Raw genomic sequence first — 22,791 nt, 5'->3', positions numbered from 1 at the left:
TACAAATACTTACCCAGCCATTCAAAGGAAAATTCAGTTTATGTAGACATGTCATACACTGGGATTTCTATAAACAGTTAAGCCTTTTAAAGAAACAAATCATCAGTGCTTTTGCTCAAAGGTGCCTTACATGTGTTTTAAAGATTCCACTCATGGCTGTTACTGAATGTGCTAATGACCAAACTCTAGCCCAAGATAAACACATGAAATTCTCGGTGCTCTGTATGCGATGTTTTATTTTGAGCCAAACAGCTGCACTGTTAAGCTAAAGCTGGAAAGTATCACAATAGTTAAGAGCCCCCCAAAATCGTGTAAAATATCATGGAATAGAATTTTCCCTTGCAAATTATGGTGAATTTCAAGCTTTCATAGTCCCCATACTGTTAAAAAAAAGCATCATAATACTCACAATGCCATCAGGTACTGTTACTTAAAAGTTTAAAAACTCTGAGCAAACACAGGGTCAGTGAGACATCAAGGGCTCTGGGTAACAGCATGTGTATATGTGTCCCTTTGGATTCCTTACCGTTTACTGATCTGCTCCTACCCAACCTACATGAGCTCAGTGGGCATCTAGGATCTTCTTCTGGGGGACTTCATGGTGTAAGGTTAAAGCAGAAAATGGCATTCAACTCCTCCCTTCTCCTCTGTCTACTTGAGGTATGAGACTCCACAGCCCAGAAAAAGGCATTCCCTTACCCATTTCCCTGCCCTCCCGGGACCCAGAAACCTTCACAATGAGCCTGCTGTAGCATTTCTCTGCAGAGTGAGAAGTGCCACCAAGCAGGAGAGGGACCCCTTATCAGCTGCTTTACAACCCCACTGCTAGAGAGGCTGTGCAGATACACCTCTACAGCTTTAGAACTGCTGAGCTGAACAGGCAAAGGTGGGGGATCTGGAGATACACAGACATAGCAGGTCCATAAGACCAAAAACAGGATCAGGCAAAACTACACAGAGCAAGCCAGTATTATTGCCAATACTACAGCAGTTTTGGTCAATAATAAACTTTCCTATCCTTTGGTTCCTCACACATTTCAGATGGCAAAATGAATTATACCAACAGTGAATCAACTACCATTATCCCATGTACTTTGTAAATCAGACAGTAGTTCTGACACATATACCTTTGCTGAGAAGAAAAGCAGAGGGCCTTTCCTGTGGCTTGCATCATTTTTCCTGCTCTTGTTTTATCCTGAGAACCCTGCGATCGAAGAAATTTCCCCAGTTCATTTTCTTCCTGAGACAGAACTAACGAAAAAATAAATGAGTGGTCAAACGTGTTATTTAATAGGTTCCTAACAGCTCTAAAACCAGCCTAACATCAAATAAGTTGTCACTCTAAAACCAAGCTGCTCAGCAAAAAATAAATAATTTCACGGAATTCCTGCATTTAGTAAACAGAAGATCTGATTCACTTGAGATGTTTGTTGATACACCTAACAAGAATCACAAAATTCTGTCAGTGCCAAAAGACAACACGAAAAACATGCTATTTCTTTCCTGAACAAAAGAATTAGGTTGGTTAGATTATACAAAGGGCCCAATCCTGATTATAGTATCTTTTAGTCTTGGGTTTTTTTGGTTGGCTGGTTTTGTTTTGTTTCATTTCGTTCTAAATCCTTTTTTACTACCTGGACTGCCTCAGCTAATCTTTGGTAGCATGCTTTCACTGAAGCTAATTCTGAGTTATACTACCTAAAGCTCATTCACTTGCTTTTCTCTTGCTCTCCATTTTTCACGGTTGACTACAGAAATGAATTTTTCATATGAAAAATCTAGTACTTCATTTTAAAGAACATTTATTTTCAAATTACTTTGCAAAATTATTTTACAACTTTAACATTCCACACTATTCAAACACTATTTTTTAATTTATATTTCAAATATCTGAAACATTTCTATTTCAAATTAACTGATTGCTTTTTAAACAAGAAGATGAAGAAAAAGAAAACTTTTTTTACACTGAATTGACTACTTCCAAACTGGGACCATGGGTCTTCATGATCTCACATCCTCACAAAAATATTTCATTATGGCCTCATCTATTAGTCTTCCAAAGCAACTGTCTCCTATAGTACCAATTTCTTCCCACTATCAATAAGGAAAGTAGCCCAATACAATGAAAGAGGATCTCTTGAAGTCCTCCTGTCATTTTTCCAAATGTTGACAGTCAAATCCAATGCAGACTCATAGCATACTCTGGTAGAACGTGCTGCATGCACATCTTTGTGTCAGAGATTTCACCTGCTACTGTGGAATGCTTCTTGAACTCAATACACTACTATTCTGTATTCTAAGTTTACCTTCAGATCCTGAAACATTATCTCTGACTCTTTGGACAGGCAAAAGAAAAAGGAAAGACTTCAGAAAATATGGATAACATTCAACAAAAGAAGGTAAATTGAAAGATGTCTCCATAGCTGGATTCTCTTTTCCAGGCCAGAAATCACAGCAGCAAAGAATCCAACAATATCGATTGCAGAGAACCTTTAGAGGTCATTTAATACAACCTGCTGTTTGAAACTTCTCAAATGAGATCCCTGTCTCTCACTAATGACTGCCACTAATTACTGTACACCTGTTACAGCCAAGTCAGCATTACCAAACTCATCATAATAACATGGATTACTTAATTATAAACTAGTAATAAGCCCAATACACTTCATAGTCAATCATGATTTAAAAAAATTTAAAACCGTTCTGAACAGAGTTAGGATTTCTCGGACAAGACACTTCCGAATTTAAACAAGTCAAGCAAGCAATGGGAAAAAAAAACCCCAAACCACCTTAGAAAGCAAGCTTTCTCCTACAATTATTGCTACCTATCACTGCATAATATCAAATATAAAACGTAAGAATTAGGACATCTTCAAGTAGATAAGCAAGTCTGCCTTTAACTGTCTGTAAGGAATGTTATCTTTATTTTTAAATAGGATGAAACTAGTAGCTCCTTATTTTCATTTTTAGTTTTTAACTTGTTCGATGATTCCATAATGCCGACCTCCTTATCATTTTAACTACTGTATTTGATCATACTTACAACAAATCCTTTTTTGATACAGTTCAATTGCTTTCAGCAACTCCATACATGTTCTCTGAATAGAATGGAACAGCTAAGATTGAAACAAAATACACAAAAAAAATTGTAAGCATGTGCAAGAAACACTGACAATTAAAATGCAAGAAAGAGTTTAATTTTTTGTAGAAATTATTAGGGAACACAATTTTCTTCTTGAACAATGAGTAAACTTTCCAGCTTGAAAGTAATTTTTCCTTATCAATTGTGCTTTTCTTTCAATTAAGTTGTCCCACTGAAACTACAGACAGACCAATCATAACTTACTAAAGGAAAATAAAGACAAAAATAAATTTGGAAGCAGATCTATTCTAAACAGCTGGTAGTTAACCAAACTACTCATGTGGGTTTTTCTTTTTGTTGTTATCTTTGGATATATAGGAATATGTACAAATCTTTGTTTCTAAAAACCTCGCAGTACAGCAAAAAGTTATCAAAATGTCTATCACGTTTATCACGTGTGGCAATATGCATACTGAATTTTTAATATTGCAAAGTCTAGTGGAACAAACTTGCATTGGTATGCCAACATAGAAAGTTAATGATTTAAACTGAACTTTTTACTGGCATAGCTCCAGTTTTCTAACCAAATTTATAAAGCAGCAGTTTCCAAAGGAAGTAGAGGAAAAAGTTTGGAGATTGTTTCTAGGAAATAGGAAAATTATTGCTCTTTCTGTCTGTCCATCTAAAACCTCCAACCTGTAACTTAAACCTAGACTCCACTGGATCAAGCATTACACAAATATAAGCAAAATGGACTGTGGGCACAGTAACTGTCTCCCTTCACATCTGCTTGACTTTCTGTACATTTACATGGGTCTTGCCTTTTAAACTGAGAGCATGACTTGCAGCTGAGAAGTTGTCCAAGTAAAAACATGCTTATAGTTTTTTATCCGGTAAACAGAAGTTTCCCTATTTCCAATCCTACCTGAGCTAACAAAGCATCCTTCCTGATCAATCTGGAACACAGTAAGCACAGTAGGAACTCAGGTATATATTTATAAAATATTGTTCCATCCTTCCAGCTTGTTTTACATCAATACTCTTGATTTATAACCCATCATGAAGACCCCATAGCTAGAATCAACACATTATAATTTATCACTATTATAGCTAGAACTACAAAGATTTGTTTGTTGTAAAAAAGCCTCGTGTATTTCAGCTAAAATGCAAATAAACCAAGAATCCTAAGTCAACAATTTTATAAGAAACTGCAAGAAAACCAGTAAGGCAAAACCTCTACCCTTATGTAACAAAACAACGCCAATAAAACTCGTCTGGACACTAACTTGATTATTACACTTTGGAAGTCCATTCTCTATCTTTTGCTTTCTGTCAAAGACATTCAAGCTCTTCAATTTGTAGATCCTTAATTGTTTTTTTTTCCAGTGTGGTTGAGGGTACTGACAGTAGGACTGTATTTGTCACACAGCAGGATTCCTTCTCTTGGTTACACTTTACAGACTTTCAGAAGCTTCTTTGGTCATGTCAGAACCAACTTATCTGAACGAAAGCTCCAGAGAGCGAGCGCACTATGCACTTTGCTCCTTCTTGGTATATTGCATGTTTTTTCTGGTATATGTGATATTTTATAACTGTATAAAGAATGTAATTTGTATATACTATAGAATACTATTAAAAAAATAAACCTTAAACTGACATAAGCAAAGGGTCAGAATGACTGATATAAGCACAAAGGACGATCTCCTGCTCCTCCCACCAACAAAAAGAAAAAACCTGCCCCCCCAACCTGAAAACAAATACGAGAGACATTAGGTTCCAAACCAAGTTTGAGGGTCATGGGTTTTTGTATTACAAAATGCCACTATATTCCCCATATTTACATAGGTACTTTTGTAAAAAATCGGAAAAGATATTACAAGAAAATAATGATAAAAATGTATATACATATTAGAGGCTTGAAGGAAATGAAAACATTTTTAAAATTAACAAACAGAGAATAGCTATTATGTAAACATTACAAACCTCTAGTTTTGCATCCAGATCTGCATCTGAAGCCACAACATGTTCATCTTCCTTTTTTCCTGTAACTTTTATAAGGGTTTGTTTTGTTTTCCAGTATTTCTGTTGCATTTTATTGACCACAGATTTTTCTTGGCTTTGAGCATATTGGTCATAAAATTCCCTCGGATAATTGCTAGAATATTAAGAAACAGAATTACAGAACTCCAATAGGATGCTTAAAAAAAATAAGTCTAACATGCTAGATTAATACACTTCCATCAAGAATATTGCATTTGCATGCAGACACTCATATTCTAACATGCATTTCCTCATTATGCATTAATAACAAAGCAATTCAATTAGTACTATATTTCCCATCCTACTTTGGAAAATAATACACTGCTTTCAATTTGAATGTCTTTAGCATGTAGTACTGCCAAATAATCAGCTGCAAAGAATTCTTCCCAATGCATTATAGAATGATTTATAACACATGGAATTAACTTTCTATTTTTATATAACTAATAGGAGAGTTTCAAGTGAACTAGCACAGTTGCTTAAGCAAGCAGCAATTTTCATGCAAATTCAGCAGTGTCAGGATTTCACAAAGTTCATTTTATGAATGGAATTAGACTACTTCTTGCCCTCCCTTTTTTACAACTGAATAATAAAGAATTAGAAGAACACTCATCTCTTTTGACCATGCTATGTGAAAGATGGACAGCTCACATCTTTATGCAATGACTACATGGCAACTGTGGGTGTGTAACAGGTAATCTTTTTTTCCCAAGGATTATTTTCTACTGACAGATGATTCTGCATTCCTGTAGCAGACCTAATAAAAAGTGCAATCTAGAGACAAACTCCATATTCCACAATATTTAAACCATACCAAGATGGTTTAATAGAAAATATAGCCTTACAGTGAAATCTTGATCTCTTTCAGGAAGTGTTATTCCATCATTAATTTCTGCAAAAGTACATGCCTTTTCCCCTATGTGCACATATAAAAAGCTGCAGTGATTTTCCAGATCTTTAGAAGTAAATGGCTGCTAAAACTTGCTATATTAAATACTCCAGGAAAATTAAAGAGGTTGAGTTTATTTTGAAAACAGATACCCTCCACCTGTGGAGTGACAGGTGGTTCATTACTGAGATACTGCCTACTAGCTCTGTTCACAACACACAGACAGCTCAGGGATGCTACCCCAAGAGGTCTTCAGACCCAACATACACATCAAGTCATGTATTTTGAGAGAGAGAGAGAGAGAGAGAGAGAGAGAGAGATGCTTGCTGTGAAATACTACAGCCATTCTGAAACAAGCCATTGCTACACATGTTCCCCAAAACGGTGGCACATCTGCCCTACATAGTTACTAGTGACACAGTTTAACCTGAAAAGGAAGTTTGTTTCACAGGGATTTTGGTATTTGTTATTTGCTTTAGTTATTTTTAATCACTGAGCTAGAGGACAGTGCCTTAATCACCAAAGAGATGGCAAGAAATTAAACTGGAAGTAAGCAAGGACAAAATTCGACGCACTTATACACAGCACTTCTTGGCTTCTTCCCCAAACTTTAAAAGAAAAGATATTTATCCATTTATTTCTACCCAAAAATTAGTTCCAAGAGTTTAATTTATGAATTTCATTAAAATTAAAATAAAGGCCTTTTTGGTGCTACAGCACAAAATAAACACCACATGCAGAACGTACCACGTTTCCTGACGACAGCCTATCAAGTTCGGTGAAACCTATATTGACCTGATATATGCTGCACCTTTAAAATACAAAATCTACAACCTCTAATAAACAAGGAGATCCTTGATCTGAGAATATGAACGTTTAATAAAAACAGCACTACTTTAAAAATAGTAATAATAAAAATAAAAAAAAATCAAACCACTCACAAGGTAGTATAAAGACCCTAGCTGTTTGGCTAGTTGTGTGCTTTAACTTCTGCTACAGCTGTGCAAATAACTGATATCTCAGTTCAGTGGTCAAGCAAAGAAAACACCATAATTCATCTGATGTCAGCCAGCTTTGATATCTACCTCACTTGACATCACTAGAAATTCTGGGGGCATGGTACAAGGAATAAAAATGAATATGACAAAAAAAAAAAAAAAAAGCTGTGATTAATACATATTCCTGAATTAGAGACTGATAAACCAATTGAAGGAATAAGAGAAATATAATCTTTTACCACTACACACAAATTCAGCTTCTAATTTCATTTGGAGAATTTACTGGCTCCTGTTTATGCTTAAGACAAAAAAAGATTTATAATCACATTACTGAAATATTCAGTGGACAATTTTTACTAGTAGACACTCATGAAAACCTTTTAAAATGGATTTTGTGTCAAGTAATCATGGACATATTTAGGCTTTGTTAAACAATCAGAAAATATAACTAAAAGAAGGATGTACTTTATTCTGAAGTTAACAACCATGGATAAGCCTCTTGAAATACAACAGTTCATACACTTCTTTCCATTAAGCAGGAAGTTGATAACACACTATTTTTCTATCTAGTCAATTCACTTGTTTTTCCATTCTTTGGCAGTTGTTCTTATTTTTTCTTTATATTCTTTTTAAAAAGAATGTCTACCAGTGACTTTATATAAATACTAGATGCCAGAACATAATGTGTGATAGACTCAGGCAGTTACAAATCAACATGCCAAACACCATTAGCTCTTTAGAATAAGAAAAAATGATCAAGGTACTTACTACTTATGACCTTCCATGTTTCTTGTTTTCTTCAGACACTTAAAATAAGAAATTATCAGTTAATACAAACATCTTTAAAACATAATTTTCCAAGTTAGACACTAGAAAATCCCTACCTTTTCACACAGAAAATTACTATGTTGTAGCATCTGGTTTATCATGTTATGACAGAAAACTTTTCAATCCATGGACCAAATGCTTTTCTCATGTAACACACAATTGTTGCTTAAATCCATAACAAACACATTTAAGTGGTGTCACTGATATTGCCAATTATTATATGTTAGGAAATTTTCCAGGCAAAAGCCAATCTATCTGGCATAAATTCACTGACTTTAGACAAGGCAAGCCAAAATTGTCTGTGCTAGGCGTCTTCCTCAGTCAAGTGTTTTCCCCCCAGAGTTTTAGCCACAGCAAAGTTCAGCTAATTTTTTCACTCATGTCCCACTGATCTATTTTTTAAAAAACACTAGCCACGTCATGTCTTGAACCACAGATGCAAAATTAACCACCAGGTGTTTTTGCTATGAGGGACACCACAGTTCCTGAGAATAGAATATGATCTGTATGCATTTAGACTTTAGATTTTATAAGTTAATATCTCCAGCTTGGATACTCAATTCTCCCACTATACTTTGAGCTGACCAGATGGAACAAACATCACTTCCCAACAGTAACTGAGCACACTCCTTCCAGGCCAAATTTACAAGTGAAGCCAGACACTCCTCATAGACAACGATCACCTGGCTTCTCCTCTGCTGCTTTCAGAGGACCCTGTTCTCCACCATACAGCCAGCATGCAAACATAGGCACCACAGCATGATCGTAGACAAGACCAAAAAGAAGCTGGTCAGATGGTGCTGCTGGGAAATGGCCTTTGGTAAGACTGGGCACAGAAGGAACGTGCCAACAGGCTGCACTAAGATGTGAAATTAACAGTAATGGAAAAAGCAGCTAGGAAGGTAATGGTGCTGGAACTGAACTTTGGCACTAATCTGGGCGAGAGAGAAAAGGGGCTGCAATGGGGAGACGTGACCAAGCATGGTGCTGCTTACAGACAGTATGGTTAGCACTGGTGTGGCAAAGGGACTGGAACAGATTGCACGAACCCGAACAAGGGAATACAAACAACCTGAGCACTTCCTGCAACTATGAAGCACATGCACTTCCATTTGGAGCTGAATGGAGCCAAATCCCAGATTTCCAATTCTAACCTCTCTGCTCTCAGTACCTGTGAAACTTCCTGGCAAAGTTCCACAAGATGCTGCAAGATTATATCAGAGCAGGAAATTTGCCTGAATTGGAATTTTTGTGAAGTGCTCATAAGCACTGCAGGAGACACCATGAGAAAATTCGTAACTCTGTCTTCAGAGCAGAGTTTAAACATAAAGGCCAACAGCTAAACAACAGAGGAAGAAAGAACTGTTTCAGAGTGTTGTTTGCGTTATAGCACCATTAAGCCAGACAATATACAGAATGGACAGCATCAGTCATAGCTTTGCTGTAGTTTCTAGAGCCATAAGGCAGAGGCAACATTAACTCCAGTTTTCTAACACCTTTATACTTGACTTCACTGTTTTAATACTGGTCCTCCTTATGTCAACTGTGGGTGTGTGCGAGTGAGATAAGAACACAGGATTTAGCTTGTATACACATCCATGACTCAGTTATTCAGCAGCACACTTGGTTTGACAGGAAGCGAAGAACAGTCTATCTAGATGGAATAGCATGCATATTACACAGGCCAAAGTGAAAACGACCAACATGGGGAACAGGTCTAAGGCACTGACCTTACACGCTGTACACGTCCACCTGACTCTCCTGGAAACCAATGTCCCTTAAAAAAAAAAAAAAAAAAAAAAGGGAAAATATATCAGGGTCATGGTGAAACAGTTCTCATTTGCAAGCATAGCTCATGCTCTTTCTTCCTAAACATCTTGACCTTGTATTTTGACTCTGAGATCTTCTTAGTTATACTCCTCTGAGTCCTACATAGCACCCCTATGCCCCTAAGATATTATTTGTGGGGATTTTTTAGTTCAAAGTGAGGACTATATCACAGCTATTAGGACAGTGTTTTCATGGTATGAAAATGAGGGCATGTATTCCCTGTCCTGCTGTGTGACATGATGGCGTTTGAGGCTACAAGACCTGCTGGGATAGTGTTGTATGGCCGATTAGGGTGGAAGGAAACAGAAGTGGAGTCTTACCTACACTGCCTGCTGGAAATGGCTCCTGGCACGTGGTATCACCCAAAACATGCCAGGAGAGAGAAAGGTCCCAGAGAGTTCTAGGTGGTATAGATAAAAACCATGCCAGTGAGACTGCAGCAATTAAACAGCAGGAACAAGCAGCAGCCTAGTGCTCAAGCTCAATCCCTGGGCCCATTTTATTTCCAGTACAGAGCTAGCTTTTGAGAGAGAATGAGAATAAGAAATGAGAATTCAGTTTGTACAAAGACAGCTTAGTAGAGCACTGTCATTGAGAAAACAGAACTGTGGTTGCTCAGATGACTTTTGATAAGGCTTGCAGTATTTCACCTACAATTTCCATCAAGAATGTTCCTGGATCCCATTCATTCCAGATGCTGTTCAAGGAACTTTCATAAAGAAATCAGTTATGCCTCAGAAGACCCAGCTGAGTTTCACCTTTCTCAGTGACTGAGAACACTCTGGAAAACCTGGATGTTCACTATTATTATGCCATTCTTTTAGCTGTTAATTTAGACCACAAATGTGCATTTGGTTTGAGTACCATTGATCTCAACAGTACCCTAAATGATTTCCATTCACACAGACCTTGTTTCAAGTTAGATACACTTGTGTAATATTTGCAGCACTGTAAACTCATTCATATTTCATGTTTCAGCACCACAGTTAAACTCTACTGAAATGGAAACAGTATATATAACATAGATATTAGTATTGGAAACAAAGGTAGAGGAACATAATAAAGGAATATTTACTTGAGCTGGATGTAGTGGATGTGCTAGTACAGGAATTGTATCTGAGTTCTACTGCAAATGTATAAAATTTTAGCTTGTAATGTTAGTATTTTATTTTTAAGAAACATCCAGTTTTACTAGATAGGTCATATCTGGGTTTTCAGGAGGAGCTCAGGACAACTGTGTGATCTTTGAGGTGAACTTCCTCAAAGCACAAAACCAGCCCATTTCTATGAGCAGAAAGTTGAGCACCTGTGGCAGAAGGCCAGCAAGATTAATTTTAATGAACTCAAATGCAAAACTAATGCATGCAGAAGATGGACGCAGGGGCAGGTTACTCAGGAGAATGCAAAAGCATTGCCTGAGTATGCAGGGATGGACTTAGGAAAGCCAAAGCCACACTGGGTTTGAACCTAACAAGGGACACAAAGGGCAACAAGAAGTGCTCTGTAAGAACAGTGGCAGCATGGAAGGAAGACACATGCCCACAGCATAACAGAGAATATAGAATCAGAGAATCATTTAGGTTGGAAAAGACCTTCAAGATCATCAAGTCCAACCATCATCCATGCCCACTAAACCATGTTCTGGAGTAGAAAGGCAGAGGTACATTTTTGCCTTGGTTTTCACTGGAAGGTCTGCCCTACAGCTCTCTAGTTCTCTGAGCCTATTGTCAAGGTCTGTGGGTATGTAAGTATGTATCATTACCCATATTACAGAAAGACTGATTTAAGAAGTACCTAAGACATACACAAGTCCATGAGACCAGATGGGATGGATCTTGAAGTGCTGAGGGAGCTGGCTTATGTCATTGCAGTGATGTTCCCTCCATTCTCTTGGAGGTTATGGTGATCAAAAGAGATGGCTGATGACTGGAGAAAGACAAACACCATCTCCATCTTCAAAAACCATAGCAAAGAAAAACAGGGAAACTTCAGGCCCATCAATTTCACCCTCAGTTCTTGGAAAAATCATGGAGAAAACCCTCCTGGAAACCATTCTCAGCCACATGAAAGACAAAAAGGTGAATGGGAACAGCCAGCATGGATTTATTAAGGGCAAATCATGCCTGACTAACCCAACTGCCTTCTACTATGAGAAGACTGCCTCTGGTGAATGAGGGGAAAGCAGTGGATGCTGTATGCTGATTTTGGCAATGCCTTTATCATGGTGTCCTACAGAATCCTTACAGCCTCTTGTGGGACCATATCTGAAGCAGTGTCCAGTTTTGGGCTCTCCATACAAGAAAAACACTGGCATACTGGAGTGGGTCCACCAGTCAGGGTCTGTATCCCGTAACACATCTGTTCAACTATAAGACCATCAGGCTAACAGGAGGCCTTATTGCTGTCTACAACTACCTAATGAGAGATGGAGAGCAGTCAAACTCTTCTCAAAGGTGCACACCAGAAGGACAAGTGACCATGGACACAAGCAGGAACATGTGAAATTCCAACTTAATATAGGCAGGAAAGTTTTCACCATGAATGGTCAAGCACTGGAACAAGCTGCCCAGTGAGGCAAGTGCTGGACATGGCCCCGAGCAACCTGCTCGAACTGGGCCTGGTTGAGCAGGAGGCTGGACTATGTAATTTCCAGGGCTCCCTTCCAACCTACATGATTCTGTGAAAATTTGTACAACATAAAAGAAGCCAAGATTGGAGAGCAGCAAGTTTACTGCTACCATTGGTTTAATACAGAAGACTCTCCACAAGAACGGTGTAAATGGACAGCAGAATTAACATTGTACCATGACCACTGTGGCTACACACACACACACACAGAAATACAGTATGTTTTCCTTCTAAGAGTTATCTACAATATTTTCAGCTTTTAGTCATATTGTTTATTTTCATTCATAACCCAAACTTTTAACATTAGCAGTTTTCATTCTCCAGATATTGCTACATGCACAATGTAAATTGTCCCTGCAGTCATTTAACAGGGCACTAATTTATTTATTTTTATAATCTCTAACTACATGTGTTCTTACTGTCTATTCCAAATCCAGGAACCAAAGAGGGTTAAGATATTGGTTCAGCTGTAACAAAGGACATTATTAAAAGCCTCTGGAATAGCTGAAGCAGTGAGATTTTTTTTAAAGAAATCCCAAAGTATAGGTCTAGCCACAAAAAGTGAGAGATGCTAATAAAAGGGGACTAGAAACAGCCCAGGGAAGTATCCAGGAACTAAAGAACACTTCATAACCATGTAACAAATAATCCCTACAGTCATGAAATGCTGGCCCTGAGGCTGCAGAGAGAGACCAAGGAATGAGCACATAACCTTTGACTACTTTAGGTTTTGAACTCTGTTATGCTTTCAAAGAACAAGACATAAATGTACTGAACAGAAATAACAAGAGAGTTGCTCTTTGCCAAAGCTGACTACAATGGAAGCACATGACACTAACTACAGTCCACCAATACCTTCCCCCAAAACTGCAAACTTAAAATTAACCTATATTATCATGCAGTTTTATATACAAAACCAAGCTTAATTTGCCACAAGGAGTTGATATGAGAGACTTCTTTTTCTTTTTTCTTCCCAGTGTAATAAGACTAAAAAAAGAAAAGTTTCAATAAATAATATTATGCTGACACTGATGAAAAAAACCAAAACCACAACCCAGCAGCATTCACCACCCCATTGGAAAGCTTTTGTATTGGAAAGTTTATCATCAAAGATAATGGAAAGAGTTACACAACACTTGTGATCTCCATGACAGACAGCCTTTATCTTGGCATACAAAAGGTAGGGATACTCTAGATACGGGGCGGGGGTTGGGGGGAGCAAACTTAGGTGTTCTATAGCATGCTAGGGAAAGCAGTGCTACAGTACAGCTGACTGTATGCAAATCCATGTATTTTGCTGCACAGTGCTGGATCTGAGATTTCCCGAAGTCGTCCACACACAGCTCCAGTAATTTTCCAAGTGCTTCCCAGCATTTTGAGACAGACAGATGCTACCTCAGTTTCAGCATTAAACCTGACCTGGCCCCATTCATAACAAGTCTGCCCAGAACACAAGGGACCATAGTGCCGAACCATCCATTCCCATACAGAACCAGCTGGGTTCATAAGCCCTGCTGAAACCTTGAAAATCTCTAGCAGGCCCTCTGCCCTAGCAGGTCACCAAGAAGCCTCAGCATCGTGTTCCACAAACGTCCCTGTTTGCAGACTGACAACAGAAAGGACTGGCACCACCTATCACTCTGGACACTGTGAAATACAGCTGAACTGTTTCTAGACTCAGTCTGGCTTAAAAAGCAGTACAGCTGCATTCACACAGTGCTCTGCCAGAGCTAACAAAACATGCTGGAACCAAGATGGCCCTGCAAACAGCCAAATATGGCATCTCTGCATCTGTGGCAGAGTTTATCTGAGTTGTAAGCTATTTACCCACAAACTATTTCCATGGGAAGCCAAAATAGCTGTAATGCACACAGAACTTCATAAAATTTCTGGCATACCGCATCACCCTATCTTCCTGCTGAGATATTTTATTAGCCATGATGCTGGAATGAAACTTGATGGAAGACACTCTCATTAGCGAATGGCATTTCTTTTCCTATGTAAATCCTCTGATTCTCTACATTCTCCAAGACCATTTGAATATATCATCTGCATTTTTTTGTGCAAACAGGAAAATGCTTTCACGGTGTTTTGAAGCCCAGCATACCCTGGGCTCACCTTCCAGCTCATGCTCATAGAACATTTGTACATGCTTGCTTCTCTTTTTTAGCTTTATTAAACTATACTTTGTTGCAGCATAAGTTGTCCATTTTCCCAAGAGCTGAACAACTTTATACAAGTAGTATCTGAAGATTATTCATAAGAAAAAAGACAGTAGGAATGCCTTCTCTCCAACAACTAAATTGATAATAAACAATTCTGTATATCAGTGTCACTTGGATAATTTTTCTTTTCCAGTGAGAGTAAATATAAGAAGTGTCATGTGGCAAGGTGAAGTTCAGATCTTAATGCTCTCCTAGGTCACGAGAAAATCAACTTAAAAAAAAAAACAACTTTCCCCCTAATTCAAATACTTCTCCTTAACTGAGCATTGGTTACACAGCTCTTACTGTGCTTTTAGCTTAGCTAAGGGATCTTATAGAAGAAACCAGGGAGCAACCAGAGACAGCAAACAGGAATCTTTTCCACTATCTAAACCAAACTGTTGATCTAATCACAACTTCTCAAAACCAAGAGATGATCTGAAATCCTTGCAAAAATGCTGATCTACAGATCAAATTTAACATCCAAAGATGACCTAGCATAGTTATATAGGAAGGCAGTAGATTGAACAACATTCTTTTGAGATGCATCCAGAAACAACAAAAGAGAACTGAGAGGCAGAGCAGAATTCAGCAACCCTTATGTGAAAGTAATAAGTTCATCAAAAAAGACACAGAAGAGTCTGCACGTACACCCATAGCACTGTCCTCTCAGTTCACTGTTCTTTCAAAGCAGCTGATATGTTCTGTGTAATTCTTCAAATCCCAACAGACTCTCTGCACCCTAAAACCCCTGCAATTTATAACTTCAAATACAGCAGAATCATGCATTGCAATTGATTTACTTAATATAAGAGTTTTATTAAAATGCATAATCTTCCAAGAAACTTTTAATACAGTAATAGTAGCATGGTATTAATCAACAAAAAATAAGAAGAATTTTAAGGCGTTCTAGCTGTAAAAGTTAATAGTGATAGTTTCATTTATGTAAAATACTCTGAAGGAAAGAAAATGTACTTAGGTGAGGAAATCAGTGCCATCTGTGCCTCCAACAGCTCTTGGCTGACCACGTCTCTCCCTCTGCTCCCTGGAAGCTGTGATCAAACTGAATCAAGTAGACAGGCCTCCAAAGCAAGAAGCAGTCTCACCACAAGATAAAGATTAGGCAAGGCAGTTTTAACTTCTCTGGTCTGTCTACAAATACGCTGACCAGGACCTTCAAATCACATTTCACTTTTCCTTTCCCAAGCAAAAGACAATAGAGCAGCCTATTGATCTGAATTATTCATATTGTCAATGCAGGAAAAAAGTGAAAACTGAAGTCTGGGTTTATATAGGCATTCAGCATCAAGATTATACACAGACTTACAAGTATTCCTACTCTTAACTACATGAATAGCTGCCACTGTAATTCAGCTAAAATGAATCTACAGTTTAAGTTATATCAATATGACAAATGACAAGATTTAATTTTTCCTCTAAAGCTCTTAACACTCATCATTGATGTTCTAATCCTGCAGAATCATCCATGCTTAGCTTTAAATCCAGGCGTATTTTCATTCTGTTAGACTACTCACTGATGCACTTGTTTATTAATTCAAAAAGTTCGCAGAATTGGTCTGCAAGCGCTGCATTAGCAGTCCTTCCACCCACTACAACCTTTTGTCTATTCCTTTGTCTCAGACAGATCCACAGCTTTGCTACTTACCCTAGGAAGCATTACCCACAACTTGCCAGGAAAACAAATACTGCAGTCTTATAAGGGAGTTGTATTAACAGAATTACTTTTTCAACCTATTTCAGGGGCTGATATATAGAAAGAAGTTTCATATGTTCTTAAAAGAAGCACAGGGCAAAATGGCATCTATTATACAGAGAGGGACTCTTGCTATATTCATACACCTGGGAGGCGCTGAGGGGGAAATAAATTCATGCTGTTTGACCCCAATTATCTAACTGTAGTGCCTAAATTACCATACAAGCCTCTCGATACTAAGCCCCTGTACAGATAGTTAATAGAACCTCCAAAGAGCAACTCTGAGCACCTGAACCAGAGCCTCACCACTGTCCTCTGAGCACAGGGAAATGATGACTTCTACCTGAAGCACCTGAACTACACAGCAAAAATCACAGAGTAAGAGAACATCTCTACTCCACTTCTCTTAGAACTGGGATTTCATGGTGGTCTGTTGAATTACTGGGGAAAAACGATTCAGCAACATACCGAGTAACACATTGTGCTTGGGACGCAGCTACATCCCGTAAGCCCACTGGAACCAATTCTTTCTTTCACTGCAAGCACTTTTGGAACTAACATTTCTATACACAATTTCTTCCATTTCCTTCTCCTCTCTATTGAGGTTTATGAAACACCCCAGCAAAAAGTTCATTTATCTCATTCCATTTACTCATTTGTCTTGATCCTTCAGAGAATAAAAAAAAAACAACCACAAAACCAAAACGAAAAACCTCAACCCCAACCCCAAAATTCGACATGCAGAAAAACTCCAACCAGGTACTCAAAAGACCAGAAGTATCAGAGAAATTGAAGTCTGTTTTCCAAGAAAGTAGTTTGAGCCAACGTAACACTCCCTTTCCCTTCTTTTTCAAGTTAGCAAATTGTGTGGAGAACAAAAAGCAGGAATCACAAATGACTTTGTGTGATTAAGGACTCGCGCAATTAGAAACCATGTACAAGGTATGAAGAAATCTGGATGTTTTGGGTCTCTTTTCTGTCATTTTGTAGCACTACCTAGGCACCCATCTGTGAACCATACCTCCAACAACATGAGTAGTAGTACTACTGACATTAAGTACATAATGACCTGTCTTCCACTGAAATTTACACTAACTCTTAATACTCTATGCAGAGCAGATGAGCAATAGCTACTGCAGAGAGTACTGTTAGGAGTTACTTTATTCAAAAAAACAATTATGATGCTTCTAATGTTTCAGAATACAGAATTAACATAGGAAATTATTCTGTTTAATTTCCTGGTGTAGTCTAAACAGAGGATGATATCCAGGGCCCTGTTTCTTATGCTATCATTTGGTCTTTCTTTTTTTATTCCCAACTCTGATATGTACAAGTTAATAGAAGACAGTAGCAGATAAACAGAGCAAATTTGCACATTGGAAATGTATTGCTCACTTATACCTAGAACCTAAGAGTATCAATCCATCTGAACTGCATTGGTTTTCAGTACTCAAGTGGTTAGAGGTAAGTTTTAATCAACATGAAAAAGTGGAAGTTTGGCACCGTGTCACCATGTTTTTTAAAACCTGTTTTTGCTCCCACAAAGTGCAAGGACCAAGTCAACCATTAGTATTCCTCTCTACTCAAACAATTTTGTGTCTATTCGGTACTATACACTTGTCATATTATTCCAACAACTATCAAGTCAAACTTACAGGCATAAGTTATCTCCTTCTTTCTAGAGCATAACATGTATTGAAATGACACTTGGAGCTGGGTTTTATTGTGTTTTTTGGCTTTGTTTTTTTTTTTAAACAGTTGAATGACAAATTCCTAAAAACAGTGGTTTATCTCAAAAACACTGATAAGAATGGCACATGTAGTCATGACATAGTACATGTAGTCTCATAACAAAATATTTCAAATAAAAGCTGGTAGACTTACAGTTGGAAGATTGACAAGCAAACAATAGCCCTTTCTAGATAAGTTAACTTGCATGCAGAACTTCATTTACATAAAGACACAGATATTTAATCACACATAAAATTAATTTTAAATTCCTTTTTCAGATTATACTGGTTTTTTCAGCTGCTTTTTGTGAAATAATATAAGAACAGCACATAGTATCAGTTTGCACTTCCGTAACATCTTTTACTTGACTACTAGTGTTCCACTTATATTTGTGAAGAACACTGAGCGAATGTCCTTAGGAAAGAACCAGGTAGGTGTTGTAAGTATTATGTGTGTTTTATGGAAGAATAATTTGAATGTAAGTCGTCGAGTGGCAAGTCTAACCTTACTCTGCAAATGAGCAAAGCTGGGGATATATGCAATCCAGTATTTAATCTCATTCTAAATGCAGACTTGTTTCATTTCTCTGAAATGACTATCAAATTGTTTTGTAATACACATTTGTTCTCTTAATTTAAAAACCAGTATTTTTAAACTTAGTAGCCGAATACTATTAAAGAAAATGCCATATGGAACACCTGCTGTCCACAGATTATAAAAAAACAATATGAAGATGTGTTTTCTGACACATTTTACCTGTAATCAGTCTAGAGTCTTAACCGTAGGAAACCTTCCTTTTGTAGAACCTATGCAGATGTACAAAAAAATCATTAAACTCTTTTCACATGTATACTATACTAAATATGAACAAATATGGGTTTAGAAGTTCAAACTAATGGCTTTCTTATTTAGATATCTTATTTGCTGACACAGTCAACACTCTCAAGTGTCTGCCTCCCTCCTTCCTCTTCATCCATGCAGAAGCCAGGAAGCAATGCTATTACACCCAAGGGGAAACAATGCCAGGGGAGGGAACAGGGGAAAATATTTTTTTTCTAGATTCCCTCAGGAGATCATTTCACATCCATGGATAAGAGATTTGATTAACAAAACAGTTTTAGCATGCACAGCAACAACAATACAGGGTGATCTTCTTTCACTGCCTTTTGAGTAAACACCACGATCAATACAGGCTATATATTCTTGACAGAGGCATAGTCCACTCATTTTAATACTACGGTTCTTAGATTCTGGCACACCAGCCGACTGTTCCTAGAGCAGCGGTGATCCCTATGAAGCTACTTGCAAGATGGACCCAAGTACTGTTTCAGTGACTCAGAACAGACAGTTCCCAAGGTTGACGTAAGTGATTGCATAACCGGTCAAAATGCCCCTCAGTTGGCCATGGCTAACAATAGCCACAGGAAAAACTACTGAGAGACTATTAGTACTAGCAACACATAAAAGGTCAAATGTTTCTACTGTTCTTGACTGCTTGGTTCTTTGTTTAACCTTCTTCACTCTCCAGGCTTTTGCATTTTTAATGCTTCTGCATCACCACGTGGCATAATTTCGTCTTTAGAGTGATTTTATGGTTGAGAATTGGCAAAACATCTTGAAGAATCAACTACTTCAGAGCAACACTGTTGGAGGAGATTTTGCAAAAAGTATTAAAAAAGAGTCTGAGGACATTTCTTGACTTCTAGTTTAGCTGAGATATTAGCACTTTTTTTTCTGCCAACTCGTACTAACAGCTTTCAACACTAGTTGAAGAGTGAAAAGAGCTGTTATTATTCATTTCTTCCAGAAAAGGTTACTTAGGAATTCATCAGAACAATTTAGCAGCCCTGTAGAATATGGAGAGCAGAGAAGAACAGGCAAGATGGGTGGGCTTGAAAGTCTACAAAGGGGAAAAAAACCCGACCCTGTAGTAGGGTTCAAGAGGAATTTTACTTTGCACTATGTGATTCCCACCACACCCCAAAAATATAGTCTTGTGAAATAAAAATGTTAGAGAAAACTTCCCCCTTCCATACAGTCATAACTGCTGGTCTTAAACCTGCAAACCTTCAGCAACGTGCGTATTTGAATCTCATCTCCCACAAACATAATGGATGAAATCACCATTACCTAAAAAGCACTTAATTCTTTCTCAATTAAGAGGGCGGCAAATTCCAATTACCAACATCTAACTCTTGAGTACACTGTTTGAATCTTTCTGGAAATAACAATGTTTCAGCGATTTAGTTTTGACAGTAGAGAAACTTTAGACCAAGGTTTGGCTGCATTTAACTGCCACATCATCTTCCAGTAGAGCTTGCCATTGGAAAAATGTGACTGGTTATACCAGTTAGGGCAGTTTACTATTCAAAACAAGATCGCTGTGGCTTTACACTAAATTCCTTCTTCAGTGGTACTAACATAAACCTTAAATCATTAAGTTACTCAGTTTAAACCAGTAGGCTACCCTATTCAAACAGCAGTATAAAAAATTGCTAATGTCTAAATGAGATGTTTCTGGACTTCATGCCAAGTACCACTAAGAACTGCAACTCCTAGATCAGTGCCAGGCAGACAGCACTGTCAAGTGGTACTTCCACTCACTCCTTGGGAGCCCTGGATAGACAAAGTAGAAAAAGAAGGGATTATCAGAAAAATCAGATGGAAGACCATAACCAAACCCAGCCTGCACTGCAGACTCCAAAACCCAGCCTGCTGTTTTCTCTGTCCAACACTTTGGAAAAGTGATCAAACACAGTTTTTTCCTTACAACAATAGCCTTGCTAGACCAAAACATGAGAACAATTTATTTCCAAGAAGTCTGCTCTGAAACAAGAGCCACAGCTGCTTTCTAAGACCCAAATTAAATAAAATCTATCCAGAAAATAAGAGGATAACAGAATGAAATAGGGGGGAGGGGGGAAACCCCAAAACAGATGCTTCCTCAAAATAAACGGTCACCTTGGTTTACATCAAGGCTTGCAGGCAGGGGCAAAATATTACAAACAACCAAAGAGAAGAACAACTCCAATGCCAAACTTCCAAAATATCTACACAATGTAACTTGGGGGTAGGAGGTTAAAGGACGTACCCCTGAGATTACCCAATTCAGTTTCACATTTACACATCTGAACTAAGGCAAACCCGCATTACTGTTTTAAGAGGGTCCATGCAGGACCTTGAGGCTATCAGCACCACGCAAAACAGCGTGGAACAGGAGACTTATTTACATTTGGCACCGAACATATACACAATGATACTGATGAATAAAAGAGCACAGTGCCCTTCACCCTCTTCTCTCACTAAAAACTGACCAGAGGTTTCAAGCAATTGTCTATTTTCCTCCTTCTTCTAAAGGACTAGAGCAGGTAAACGACATTCATGGGCCAGGTGGATGGATCCAGAACAAATGCGATGATCAAGAGCAACCTTTCACAAAATACAAGCTTTAAACCAGAAGTTTGGGCGGGGGTGGTGGTGTTAATTCCCATTTCCCCAGCTGTTAACGCCTCGGTGCCTGGTTTGATAACGGATGTTATCTTACCAGGGGAAACCCTGCCACCCCTCTTAACCCAGGCGGGCCGAAGCCCTCAGGTTAAAACGAGGGCCGCGGCAGCCCCCCCCCGGCGAGCGGCGCACGCCGCGGCCGGACAACCTGCGCCTCAGCCCGGAGCCTGGCAGGCAAAAGCCGGAAACCGCGGAGGAGAAGCGGCCGTTTTCCTCCCCAACCTCCCCGCTTCCAGCGGGCTGAGGGCCAGAGAGGATGTGCGGGAGGAAGGGAGGCAGAAACGCATAAATGCAATGATCATGGCGAGATAACCGCACGGCGGGAGGGGGAACACAAGGCAAAAAGGAGGGGCAGATGCCATCTTGTGCCTCGGAAATTTCACCCCTCGGCAGGTCCGGCCCCGGCTACGCCCGCCGCCAAGCCCGGACGGGCACCAGCGCCTCAGGCCCGGCCGCCGCGCCGCCCGCCTTCCCCCCAAGAGGCGGGCGGGCGGGCAGCCCGCGGGGGAGGCGGCGCCCACCCGGGGCTGCCCCACAGCGGCCGCAGCAGCTGCCGGCGGAACCCGTTTCCCCGCCAGCATCCGGCGCGGAGCCCAGCGAGTCCCCCCTTCCCGCACTCACCTTGCCCGCGGCGGAGGGGAGGGCCGAGCCGGAGGCGCCGCCGCCCCTCCAGGTGTTCCAGCGCCGCCGGCGTCACAGCGGCGAACGGAGCCGCCTCTGCCGGCGCGGGCGGCCCCCGCAGCGGGGCGGAGCCGCCGCCGCCCGCCCAGCCCCCGAGGCGGCAGGGCGGCGGCTGCCAGGTCCGCGGCGCCCGGGGCCGACCGCTTCCTGGCCGTGTTTCCTCCTCCTTCTCTGGCGGCGCGGGGAGGGAGGCCTGAGGGGACAGCGGCGGGAGGGCCCTCCCGGTTTTGAGCCCTTCCGGGGCTCCTCTCACCGGCGCGACCAAAACCCCAGGCCCTTCTCTTCTCCACCGCAGGCGTCCCACAACGACCATCGAGGAAATCATAAAATGTTTGGGCTGCTGTAAATAGGCAGTTGTCGTCTAGGTAGTGGAAACTCGTTTGCGATTTTGCGATAACTGTTTTCAGTAAACCACTTGAGGCGGATTTTAAGCTGATTTCGGAGCTTGAAATGAGGGGAGAAGCCCGCAGGTGGCATTTGAAAATGATCCATTGGATGGGTGGGAGGTAAAAGGAGAAGTGGGGGAGCAGCAAGGTAGGGTGAAAAATTATCCCGCTTAAATGGGGAAGGGTTAGCTTTCTTGTACCGCACGTGAAAGGAGCAGCAGTTTAAGGGCAGCACAGGGAATGAAAGCAGGAGCGGAGGAGATGCGGTTGAGT

At 39.7% G+C, this 22,791-nt stretch overlaps 1 protein-coding gene across 11 annotated transcripts in view; it reads right to left on the bottom strand.

Annotated features, from left to right (window-relative positions):
• ICA1 (islet cell autoantigen 1) overlaps positions 1-22,220 on the bottom strand; it is a 79,136-nt gene extending 56,916 nt beyond the window's left edge. For 6 of the 11 annotated variants that reach the window (XM_069774465.1, XM_069774461.1, XM_069774466.1 and 3 more), the window contains exons 1-6: positions 22,073-22,154; positions 9,568-9,614; positions 7,778-7,815; positions 5,066-5,237; positions 3,044-3,116; positions 1,128-1,251 (exon numbers count right to left, since the gene is read on the bottom strand). In XM_069774465.1, the coding sequence (XP_069630566.1) occupies positions 1,128-1,251; positions 3,044-3,116; positions 5,066-5,237; positions 7,778-7,794 (386 nt within the window). In that variant the 5' untranslated portion in view covers positions 7,795-7,815; positions 9,568-9,614; positions 22,073-22,154. Of the gene's footprint in view, positions 1-1,127; positions 1,252-3,043; positions 3,117-5,065; positions 5,238-6,952; positions 7,170-7,777; positions 7,816-9,567; positions 9,615-22,072 lie in introns of those variants that run through there. The other 5 variants (XM_069774491.1, XM_069774494.1, XM_069774443.1 and 2 more) reach the window with 4 other exon arrangements.
• Between the last annotated feature and the right edge of the window lie 571 nt (positions 22,221-22,791).

This window comes from Haliaeetus albicilla, chromosome 2, assembly GCF_947461875.1.
Source record: "Haliaeetus albicilla chromosome 2, bHalAlb1.1, whole genome shotgun sequence".
Taxonomy (NCBI): Eukaryota; Metazoa; Chordata; class Aves; order Accipitriformes; family Accipitridae; genus Haliaeetus; species Haliaeetus albicilla.
Note: the sequence above shows the minus strand (reverse complement) of the source record. Positions and strands in the feature narration are given on the sequence as shown.